Below are 12,689 nucleotides of genomic sequence, written 5' to 3' on the forward strand. Positions count from 1 at the left end.
TTCCTCTGGTCTTGGCATAAAAATAAGATTCCTGGTGACAGACACTTGGAGTCCTGGTGGAATTAGGGTTCAGAACCCTCTGGTTTTATTCCTCTCATTTACTCCTCTGGGGTTTTGGATGAAATTTCTATTTTTTTACCAGGACACTGCTCAGCTCTGATTTATGATGGTGTGGGATGGACGAAAACTCTTTTTGGGGTGCAGAAGGTGGGACTTCTACTTTATTTTATTATTAGAGACAGAAATTGAGAGGTGAGAGGGAGAGACTTTCTATAGCTCTACTTCACCCCTTGTGAAGCTTTCCCCCTGCAGTGTGGGACCAGGGGCTTGAAGCCAGGTCCTTGTGTGCTTAACCAGCTGTGTACCATCGCCTTACCCCTGGCAGTGTTTTTTTTTTTAATTGCTTCTCTGCTGGACATGGACATTGGCATACCCCTTGCTTGTTTCTTTCTTTCCCTAATGGGGTAGTGCTCTGGAGAGGTGGGGTTGCAGGACACATTGGTGAGATCATCTGCCCAGGGAGGTCAGGATTGACTTGTAGTAGCAGCTGCAAGTTGGTGTCTGAAAGGCAGTAAGATATAAGGCAGACAAAATGCTGAACAAGCAGAAGTCAAAATGTAGGTGCAGAGCAGAAGAGTATTAGGGATCTTAGGTAGAAAAAGACTAGAAAGTCTATTTCAGGTTTGTTTCTAGGGGCCCATGACTTTAGTACTTTTTGCTTGAGTTTGATAGCTAACATGGAAGGTGGAATAGAAATATTGTCTTGGGAAGATGGTGTCAGAGTTAAGAATAGAACTAGAAAGTTAAACAACAACAATAATAACCACCACAGCAATAAAAAACAAAGGCAACAAAAGGGAAAAATAAAGATAAAATACTAAAAACAAAAAATAAAACACTAGAAAGCTGGATTAGGGCAAAGAGTAGCTCCCAAACACAGAAATACAATTAACTGTTTACCACACTGATCTGACCAAGGGCCCATGTATATTCATATTTAAAGTTTATAGAAAGAGGATTGAAACTGAAGAGATGATGGGAGATAACAGAATACCAGAATTCAATGAAGATAGAGAACTCTGGGAAGAGTTTTAAAGAAGTTGCCATGTCCTTTAATTCTGTGTTGCCTGCTTTTGGATAGCTGCTGAATCCATGAATTAGGTACTTGAATTGTGAGCCCAAAGGGTTTTTTTTTTTTTTTTTTTTTTTACATGTTGCAGCCTATTTCCCTGTGCTCTTGAGGAAATAACCAGTCTGTGGTGTGAATCATCTTTTTGTTTTTTTTCCAAGCTGCTGATTTAAGAAACTGTTGTCTGGCCTTAGCCTTCTATCTGTTTAAAAGCTAGTGACACTAGGAATTGATTCTAAAAGTCTGTCTCTGTCTCAAGCTAGAGTTAATCGAGATAACCTTTTTGATTTCAGTGATGATTCATTTGACTGGGTAGAAATGAGAGAAAATGGCCTAGTACTTGCTTGGCCTCTGACTGAACTAGTTGCAGGTCCACAGAGTTTGCTTGTGATCACACTGAGCCTCACAGAGACATGGTCGACACAAAGTTCTGTGGTTTGCACTTTCCCTTCATGTTCCTACTTTGATTTGCAGCGCTGGAGATCAAATCTACCTCTTTGTGAACGTTATGCAAATGGTCTTTATTTTAATCTGTTAAAAAACAAAGTCCTGCAGTCTACTAGTTGCCAAGCTTCTCATTAATAGGGACAAGGTTCTAGCTGGTAATTGAAATGATTCATACTCAGTAAGTACAGATCATTTAATGCAATTTGTGAAGTAAAATGTTGGGAGTCCATCTTCTTTTAAACAAAGGGACTTTGACAAATGTGGATGACTTCAATATTCATAGAGGATTTAATTTGCACTCCTATTTTACTGTTCTTTAGAGGTTTGCCTGGGCTAGTGTTTGGTTCTAAGTCTGCTCTTCCTGCTTGCTGCTCTCTGCTTTATGCTTCATTGCAATGTTTTATGAGCAAGTGACCCATGTAAGGAATGCTCTTTGCAGGCTTGGAGAGCAGGTTCCTCTTTCAGCAGAGGATTCAACAACTTTTTGTAGGTGACTTCTTCACCGGAATATTTTGCTTTCTTTATGTAGAGAAACCAGCTAGGTTGTAACTAGGAGTCTTCCTAGCACAGTCCCTGAGTGTTAGAAGCTGCTGTTAGAGTTGCAGAATCACACTTTTTAGATGGACAGCACTGGTGAATGGAGCCACGTGTCAGGTTTTATCTGAATTGAGCAGATTGAGTTGTTTTCAATAACTAATTCTTGTTCTTTTAAAAATCTTTTTGTAATTTATTTATTTTGAATAGAGACAGGGAAATTGGGAGGGGGGAGCTCTGCAGCACTTGTTGCTGCCCCCACCCCTGCAGGTGGGGACTAGGGGCTCAGACCTAGGTCCTTGCACACTGTAATTAATGTGTGCGTTCAACCAGTGTGCACCTACTTTTTTAAAAAAACTTTATTTGTTAGAACAGAGAAATTGAAGTGGGGGTTTAGAGAGAGACAAAAAGACACTTGCAGCACCACTTCACCATTTGTGAAGCTTCCCCCTGCAGGTGGGGCCTAGTGGCTTAAACCTGGGTCCTGTGCTTAGTAATACATGCACTTAGCCAAGCACACCACCACCTGGCCCCCCCAATGCTTGTTCTCTGATACTTTTTTGGCCAGCTGTGGGTTTTGCCCCTTCTGACCTTTTCTTTCTTTCTTTCTTTCTTTCTTTCTTTCTTTCTTTCTTTCTTTCTTTCTTTCTTTCTTTCTTTCTTTAATATTTTATTTATTTATTCCCTTTTGTTGCCCTTGTTGTTTTATTATTGTAGTTATTATTGTTGTTGTCGTCGTTGTTGGATAGGACAGAGAGAAACGGCGAGAGGAGGGGAAGACAGAGAGGGGGAGAGAAAGATAGACACCTGCAGACCTGCTTCACCGCCTGTGAAGCGACTCCCCTGCAGGTGGGGAGCCGGGGTTCGAACCAGGATCTTTATGCCGGTCCTTGTGCTATGCGCCACCTGCGCTTAACTCACTTCGCTACAGCCCGACTCCCCTCTTTCTTGTTTTTTTAATATTTATTTATTCCCTTTTGTTGCCCTTGTTTTATTGTTGTAGTTATTATTATTGTTGTTGATGTTGTCATTGTTGGATAGGACAGAGAGAAATGGAGAGAGGTGAGGAAGACAGAGAAGAGAGATAGATACTTGCAGACCTGCTTCAGCGCCTGTGAAGCAACTTCCCTGCAGGGTGGGGAGCCAGGGGCTCGAACCGTGATCCTTACTCGGGTTCTTGTGCTTTGCACCACATGTGCTTAACCCGCTGTGCTACCGCCCGACTCCCCTGACCTTTCCTTCCTTCCTTCCTTCCTTCCTTCCTTCCTTCCTTCCTTCCTTCCTTCCTTTCTTTTTTAATGATTTTATTTATTTATTAATGAGAAATTAGAAGGAGAGAGAAAGAACCAGATATCACTCTGGCACATGTGCTGCCAGGGATCGAACTCAAGACCACATGCTTGAGAGTCCAAAGCCTTATTACTGCGCCACCTCCCGGACCACCTCTGACCTTTTCTTAATAAGGCCTTGCCTATCCCATCTCTCTACAGTGGATGTTGATGTAGAAGATTATTACCCAGCTTTCCTGGACATGGTGCGGAGCCTGTTGGATGGCAACATAGACTCATCACAGTACGAAGATTCATTGAGAGAGATGTTCACCATTCATGCCTACATTGCCTTCACCATGGACAAACTCATCCAGAGCATTGTCAGACAGGTAAGAGTGTTGGAAAGGGTTTGAGGGTGAGCCTAATGTGTATTTCTATTTCTCTTGTTTAAAGTGGGGATATTTCAGCCACACAACTGATTTACTTTGCTCACTGTACCCTCATAATAATGTAAGCTTACTTGAGACCCTATTTCCTCTTTGTTGCTGGCTGCCTGTGCGCTGAGCATTGGTTCTAACCCCAGCTCCAGATCCCTGTCTCTCTGCCCTAGTGACCTAGCTATTGCTTCATCAACCAGAGATGAACTCTCAGTGGGTAACTTTTCCTTTCCTTGAGATGTTGCTATACTCCTTTTTCTTCTTTATTTATTTCTTTTATTTTTTTAAATTTATTTGTTATTGGATGGAAACAGAAATTGAGAGAGAAGGGGGAGATAGAAAGGAAGAGAGACAGAAAGATACCTGCAGACCTGCTTCACCATCTGTGAAGCGACTCCCCTGCAGGTAGGGAGCCAGGGGCTTGAACTGGGATCCTAACTGGTCCTTGCACTTTGCGCCACGTGCGCTTAACCTGCTGTGCTACAGCTCGACTCCATTATTTATTTATTTATTTATTTATTTTATTCCCTTTTATTGCCCTTGTTTTTTTATTGTAGTTATTATTGATGTTGTTATTGATGTCATCGTTGTTGGATAGGACAGAGAGAAATGGAGAGAGGAGGGGGGAAGACAGAGGGGGAAAGAAAGATAGACACCTACAGATCTGCTTCACCGCCTGTGAAGTAACTCCCCTGCAGCTGAGGAGCCGGGGGCTCGAACCAGTATCCCTACACTGGTCCTTGAGGTTTAGCACCACCTGCGCTTAACTGCCCGACTCCCTCTTATTATTTTTTTTTTAATTTGTACTTATTTATTACTGGATAGAGGCAGAGAGAAATTGAGAGGTATGGGGAAATAGGGGAGAGACACGTGCAGCCCTGCTTCACCACTTGTGAAGCTTTCCCCTTGCAGGTGGGGAGCAACAGCTTGAACCCCGGTCCTTGCACTTTGTAATGTGTGCACTTAAGCAGGTGCGCCACCCCCTGGTTCCCCCCCTTTCCCCCCTTTTTATCTTTATTTATTTATTTATTTATTGGGTAGAGACAGCCATAACTTGATGGAGGGGAAGAGACAAAGAGACATCTGCAGCACTGCTTTACCACTCTTGAAGCTTTTCCCCTGCAGGTGGGACCAGGGGCTTGAACTGGGGTCCTTGAGCATTGTAATGTGCACTCATCCTGTTATATCCATGTTCTTCCCTCTTTTAACATCTTTACAGGAAAGGTTTTACTTGACATCCTTCACAATACCCTACCCAACCCACTCTCTGAGATTTCTCTAGATTTATGGTTGACTTTGTGGGATTTTTGTTCCTGTGCAATTGGGAAATTATAAATATGGCTTCCTTTTTCTTTTCTGTATTTTTGCAGGCTAGGGAATAAACCCATTTATATCCTAAAGCTCTCAGTGGCCTTCCTGGACTTTTCAGACATTTAAAAAAAAATTCTGTGTATGGGAGGGAGAGACACCACAACACTTTCTGTGGAGTTCCCTCACTCCCCACCCTGTGCTCTCCATGGTGCTCCCCTGTGGTGCAGCTCAAACCCAGCACCTGTCGGTACATAGTGAGGTCCGAGCTGACTTGGTGAGGGTGAGCTGTCCTCCAGCACCAACATGTTCTTTACAGCATATTTATAGATGGTTTCATAGTACTTGAGATTAAATCTAGGATCTCATGCTTGCCAGTCCTCTTTACAGCAGTGCCACTTCGTCAGCTGTGATTGGGGTTGTACAGTACAGTCGCTGCTCTGAGCTGACTTTTTCAAGGAGGTGGGGGAAGGAGAGAAGGGCCGACCACATGTCTAAGTTCCCTTCCTTTCACCTCTACCTCCACTTGGCGCAGTTACTCTCATGTGGCGGCGAGACTGTAACTGGGGCTGCAGCCATGGTATGGCAGGTGTGCCCTATTTGGTAAATTATCTTTCTAGCCCTCTAAGCATTATTTTAATGGTCACATAGAACCCATTGTCTGCAGTTTGGTTAGCCAGGTCTAGTTGCTGGCCTCTGTCAACCTCAAATCATTTACCTTCTGACCTCACCCTGTCCCTACTTACCTACAAATATACATACTTGTCGCTTGAGTCTTTTTTTAAATGTTAAAAATAAGTAGTTGTCATGGTTACTAGTATTTCAAAAAGTGTAACTTCCTAAAAATAGAGTGGCTTCGTGGTTAGGAGAATTTTAAAGTAAAACAGACAAATTAGTGTTGCAGCTAATGTTTTGCTTTATTTTTATATCTGTCTTTCACATTCTCTTCCATTTTGATGGGTAAAGTATCATTTAAGAGAATTTTTAAAAAATTTTTTTATTAAAGAAAGAATTAGTGAACAAAAACATAAGGTAGGAGGGGTACAACTCCACACAATTCCCACCACCCAATCCCCATAACCCACCCCCTCCCATGGTAGCTTTCCCATTCTCTAGCCCTCTGGGAGCATGGACCCAGGGTCGTTGAGGGTTGCAGAAGGTAGAAGGTCTGGCTTCTGTAATTGCTTCCCCGCTGAACATGGGCGTTGACTGGTCAGTCCATACTCCCAGTCTGCCTCTCTCTTTCCCTAGTAAGGTGTGTCTCTGGGGAAGCTGAGCTCCAGGACACATTGGTGGGGTCTTCAATCCAGGGAAGCCTAGCCAGCATCCTGGTGGCATCTGGAACTGCAAACTCCAGTGTACTTCTGCTTTCAGGTATATATTTTGCAGTAGTTTATGGATACGTGTGCACATAAGCTCTCTCTCACAGAAACTGGTGTATATCTAGGTTATGGGACTTTGTTAGAAAGTGAACTACCTGAGATGAAATTAGAGTGTACTATAAAAGGAAAGGTCTCACCCGAGTAATGAAGCTGAAGGGTTGTCATTCCACACGTGAAGTCTCTGGATACAGTCTGAGGTGAAGCATGTTGAGGTGGCAATCGTTGCTTTGGTTAGGGTTGTGATCGGCGGATGCAATATTATTTGGTTTGGATTGGGAGATGCATACGGGAAAGTGGGCTCTATCCAAGGGTTCCAGGACTGGGGGAAGTAGGGGCTCTATAGTGAAGATGTGAGGTTCCTGCTGTCTTAGGGTTCAAAAAGACAATCGATAGTTAATATTATCATCACATTATTTGTTAATTGGGTTAACTTTGAAAAGTCCCTTTGTTATGGTTTGCTGTACAGTACCCAGTATCTTGTATATAGCTGTGCTATTGGTTAAGAGAATTTTTTAAATTATTTGTTTATAAAATGGAAACACTAACAAGACCATAGGATAAGAGGGGCTATAGTTCCCACCATCAGAGCTCTGTGTCCTATCCCCTCCCCTGATAGCTTTGCTATACTTTATCCCTCTGGGAGTATGGATCCAGCGTCATTTAAGAGAATTTTATTTCACAGAAGTAATCTTGACTTGTGAGGATGGAAACTGAAAGGTTCTCTGTACTGATCAAAATTTAGTAAAAAAAGCTACAAAAGTTACCAGTAGTCAGTTGTGAATGACCAGTGTGGAAAAATGAGTGAACATTATAAGTACTGTAGTTTTGTCAGATGAAATTATCAAGTGTGTTTCATACTTTGTAATAGGCCCCTCTCTTTTATTTATTTAATTTTTGATTTATTAAAAGGAAACACTGTGTAAGTATCCCGATTCGAGACCCCGGCTCCCCACCTGCAGGGAAGTCGCTTCACAAGCGGTGAAGCAGGTCTGCAGGTGTCTTTCTCTCCCCATCTCTTGTCTTTCCCTCCTCTCTCCATTTCTCTCTGTCCTATCTAACAAAGATGACATCTGTAGCAACAATAGTAGTAATTACAACAACAATAAAAACAAGGGCAATAAAAGGGAAAATAAATATTAAAAATTTTTTTAAAAGGAAACATTGACTAAACCATAGGATAAGAGGGGTACAACTTCACACAATTCCCACCACCAGAACTCTGTATCCCACCCCCTCCCCTGATAGCTTTCTTATTCTTTAACCCTCTGGGAGTATATACCCAAGGTCATTGTGGGATGCAGAAGGTGGAAGGTCTGGCTTCTGTAATTGCTTCCCCGCTGAACATGGGCATTGACAGGTCAATCCATACTCCCAGCCCGTTTGTCTTTCCGTAGTAGGGAAGGGCTCTGGGGAATTGAAGCTCCAGGACACATTGGTGGGTTTGTCTGTCCACGGAAGTCTGGTTGGCATCCTGCTAGTATCTGAAACCTGGTGGCTGAAAAGAGAGTTAACATACAAAGCCAAACAAATTGTTGACCCATCATGAACCTAAAGGCTGGAATAGTGCAGATGAAGTGTTGGGGGACCCTCCATTTTGTAGATAGCTAGCAGGCATATTTTAATTATATCCCAAAGAGCCTGTGGCTATACTAGTTTTTTTTTTTTTTTTCCTTGAGCTTGAAATCTGATATGCAGGTGGATCTAAGTTATTGTCCGGGGAGGTGGTGTTATGGCTGGCAGAAGGACCAGAAAGCTGGATCAGGGAAGAGAATGGCTCCTAAATATGGGAAAGGTGTATAAATACTGTCGACTATAAACCCCATCGATTTGATGTGATCTGGGGCCCACATTCAGCTTAGGAGCCTATGTGACCTCTGCATTACTGTAGATCTGAGCTCACATTCTATGGTCATGAGTAGGAATGTTCTAAAACTGCCCCAATATCAGGACCCATCTTCCTCATGTCTAGCATAGAGTATGTTGTCCAGCCTCCCTTCAGAGGGGGCCCACAAAGGGGTCTATTGTGTTGTTCCTGCTAGGAATGACCGGTAACAATGGAGAGAGGGATTTATTTGAGGTTTAGGCCTATCATGTCTGTTTGGGAATCTCAGGACTCCCCGAGTAGGGCCTAGGTCCCTCTCTTCATCTTGATAACACCGTGAAATTTGAAAAACGTGGCAAAATTTTGAATAAGTGGCACAATAACTGAGTTGCCTATGACTTCACTTTGAAATTGGTAATATTTTAATGACCTGGCGTATGGAGCAGTGGGCAGTATATTGTGTGTGTGTGTGTGTCTGTGTCTGTGTCTGTGTCTGTGTCTGTGTGTGTGTGGGAGAGGGAGAGGGAATGGGAATGGATCCCTGAGTTTGATTCCCTGGACTACAGAGTGATGTTTTGGTGTCTTCTCTCTTGTTTGGTCACTCGCTCACTAGCAGATACTCATAAAAAAGTAGAGTTGTGGGAGTCGGGCGGTAGCGTGGTGGGTTAAGCGCAAGTGGCGCAAAGTGCAAGGACCAGCGTAAGGATCCCAGTTCGAGCCCCTTCGTCCCCACCTGCAGGGGAGTCGCTTCACAGGCGGTGAAGCAGGTCTGTAGGTGTCTATATATCTTCTCTCCCTCTGTCTTCCCCATCTCTCTCCATTTCTCTCTGTCCTATCCAACAACGAGGACGTCAATAACAACAACAACAATGATAACTATAGCAATAAAACAAGGGCAACAAAAGGAAATAAATATTTTTTAAAAGCCGTTTTACTCTTTGGGCAGTGACGGATGAAAATGTTGGCTGTTGGTCTCTAAGAAAACAAAATAGTGCTTTAATGTAATTTTCTAAAATTACCAAGCAAAAAGTGAAGGGATTACATTAAAGTATTGGAGCTATCAAAGACTCTGACAGGAAGATATATTTCTTGGTTCACTGATAGCTTTTTGTTTGCCTCCAGCTGCAGCACATCGTGAGTGATGAGATCTGTGTGCAGGTGACTGACCTTTACCTGGCAGAAAACAATAATGGGGCCACTGGAGGCCAGCTGAACACACAGGCATCAAGGAGTCTCCTAGAGTCAACATATCAGCGGAAGGCTGAGCAACTCATGTCTGATGAGAATTGCTTTAAGGTGAGTTTCTCTTGCAGTCAAGGAGTGTGCTGATGACACCTTGAGTTGCTGCTGGCATTGTGGCTACCAGGATTTGGTGCCATTCTAGGATACTGTGACTTAGTGATTCCCATTGTATCTCCTTAGAGTTTCAGTGAGCTCATTGGAGGAAATACAGGTGTGTGGAAAAAATGAAGATATGATTTCTCTTATGCAAAGTGTGCTTTGTTACTTCCATTTCTTAAACTAATTTGGGAGATCGTTCATCTGAGAGAGTGCAGTTGGAATCCAGAAACCCTGTGGAAATGCCGCTGCAGCAGGGAAGCCGCACTGATGGTGGAACAATGCTGTGATTTCCATTTTTGTCTGCCTCTCCCCATGAAGTTAAAAAAAAAAAAAAAGTTTATTTGTGCAACCCGTGTATACATTTATTCCATTATTGCTGTAGAAAATGTAGAGAAAAGAACATTCATTTACAGTCCTTTGCGGAAATAACCACTGACATTTTAAGATTTATACATCTCCTGGAGCATAGTGGCGGTGGGAATTGAACTTGGGACCTCAGATATGTAAGTTCTCTGCTCTGGTGCCCACTATTCTTATAATGAAAGAGGTAATGCTGGGCCAAACTTTTTTTTTTTTTTGCCTCTAGTGTTATCACTAGGGCTTGGTGTCTACACTACAAATCCACTGCTCCAGAGGCCACCCCACCCCCTGTTGTTGTTGTTCTGGACGCCATCTTTTTTCTGTTGTAGTTGTTTTTTCATAGGACAGAGAGAAATTGAGAGAGGAGGGGAAGAAAAAAACACCTACAAAGCTGCTTCACCGTTTGCAAAGCAATCCCCCCTTCAGGTGGAGAGTCAGGGGCTCGAACCAGAATCCTTGCACTGGTCGTTGCACTTTTTAATTTTCCAGTTTTTAATCATTATAGCTAATTTGAAAAGTAGATGATTTGGAAGCAACATCCTATTGTATGAATAGCTGATGGTGTATTTTTCTAGTTCTTAAGCTAACCATAACTTTAAAAAAAAAAAGTTGAAGCAAATAGAAAGATACACAGTGTGTACTGTGGTTGAAGCTTTATAATAATAAATGTGTATAGTTGTGTACTTACTACATAAAAAAGTGCAGGTTCAGATCACTGAGTAATTGGTATAGTAGAGAACTAAGCTAAATAAAAGCTTGACTTCCGTATACTTTACTCTCAGTTATCTGCTTACATGTTGGCTATTTTTTTTAGTTTCCATGGGTATGGGAGATTGCATAATGGTTATGCAAAAAAGACTCAAGCCTGAGACTCTGAGGCTCAGATTCAAAACCCCCCCCCCCCCCCACACACACACACATTATTTGTCTGAGCTGTGTAGTACTATGGTTAAAAAAAAAGTAGAAATAAAAATACTTCTAGATTCTAATCACTTGTACTACTTGCTAGACTTAAAAATCAGAGAACTAGAAGTGAATTTTCTAATGTATTCTGAGATCTAATGTTCTGCAGTAACGGTGACATTCCCATTACACAAGAGATTTGCGAGACTTGTCAGGGTTTAAAAAAAATTATGAATGTTTACTGTAAATTTACTTTGTGTTTGGTTAATAGCACAAAATTGTATTAAATTGTATGGTGAGAATGACTCACCTTATAGGTAAGAGTACATACCAGACAGCCACCACCAGATAGCTCTGTTGGATAGTGTGCTGCTTTGCCAAATAATCCTGCTGCTTAGAACTTGCAAAATCTCTTTGATCACTGGGTAAGAAATCGTGGGATAACTAAAGGCATATTTACAAGGTGAACCAGTTGCCAAATGGAGGTGGTGATGTAGGCAGTCCCTGGTTGTAGAAGTGCTAGAACTAGAATGTAAACCCATGACCAAGGACTGAACGAGACAGCGGATTGGGTGGAGGGTGAACTTTGAGCACAACTGTAAAAACACAGAGATAGTCCTCTCACTGGCATTTTGAAAGATGATTTTTTTTCCCCTTTTTTTAAAAGATTTTTTTATTGGGGAATTAATGTTTTACATTCGACAGTAAATACAATAGTTTGTACATGCAGAACATTTCCCAGTTTTCCATATAACAAACAACCCCCACTAGGTCCCCTGTCATCCTTTTTGGACCTGCATTCTCCCCACTCACCCACCCACCCCCAGAGTCTTTTACTTTGGTGCGATATGAAAGATGATTTTCTTAATAGTAGAACAAATCATGGTTTGGGGTGGGGGGTTGGCACAGTGGATAAAGCATTGGACTCTCAAGCATGAGATCTTGAATTTGATCCCTGGCAGCACATGTACCAGAGTGATGTCTGGTTCTTTCTCTCTCCATCTCTCTGTCTCTCCATCTCTCTCTTCCCCCTCCCCCATCTTTCTCATAAATACATAAAACCTTAAAAACAAAACCAATAGAAACAAGTCTTGATGCTGTAGGCTGTCCTAGATAGGGTGAATGTGGGAAGTCAGCAAATCCACAGGGAGAGTTTTCTTTCATTTTATGCAGCCCAGGGTCTTGTGTGTGTGTGTCGTTCACTTACCTGTGATTTTTTTTTTTTTACATGGGGTGGAGAGTACCAAGAACCACTCCCCATCCACCCAGAATGGGAGCTCCATCTGTTCTGTCCTTGTTGCTTTCATGTAGCGTCAAGGCAGGTGGTCCACCACTGAGCTTCCTTCCTGGTCCCTAGGGGGAATTTAAAAAAATGTTTTGGATGTAAACATGTTTGTGTGTGTTTATATTCTTGTCATATTTTCAATTTTACTAACAGACCAAGAATTACAACTTTTTATTAAAGACTTATTTATTTTCCTGAGAGAGACCAGAGCACTGCTCAATTCTGACATACAGTGGTACAAGGATTTGAACATGGATCCGGATTTTATCTGATGCCCTGGCGCTTAGTTGCTTTAAAAAAAAATTGTTTAAATTTATTTGAGACACACCAGTGTACCATTTTGGTATTCATAGTGTTGAACCACTTCTTTGGCTGTGCGGACAGGAATTTCTAAAGCTTCTCTGGAATAATATTTGGAGGTAGAACAAACTTTAATCCTGTTTGCTTACTGACCAGTTGTGTGATTTTGA

At 42.2% G+C, this 12,689-nt stretch overlaps 1 protein-coding gene across 2 annotated transcripts in view; it reads left to right on the plus strand.

Moving 5' to 3' along the window:
- The window catches only part of SIN3A (SIN3 transcription regulator family member A), an 87,614-nt gene that overhangs the window by 60,599 nt on the left and 14,326 nt on the right, over window positions 1–12,689 (plus strand). For both annotated transcript variants that reach the window (XM_060174740.1, XM_016189415.2), the window contains exons 16-17: window positions 3,601–3,770; window positions 9,453–9,626. In XM_060174740.1, coding sequence (XP_060030723.1) covers window positions 3,601–3,770; window positions 9,453–9,626 — 344 coding nt within the window. The remainder of the gene's footprint in view (window positions 1–3,600; window positions 3,771–9,452; window positions 9,627–12,689) is intronic.

This window comes from Erinaceus europaeus, chromosome 16, assembly GCF_950295315.1.
Source record: "Erinaceus europaeus chromosome 16, mEriEur2.1, whole genome shotgun sequence".
Taxonomy (NCBI): Eukaryota; Metazoa; Chordata; class Mammalia; order Eulipotyphla; family Erinaceidae; genus Erinaceus; species Erinaceus europaeus.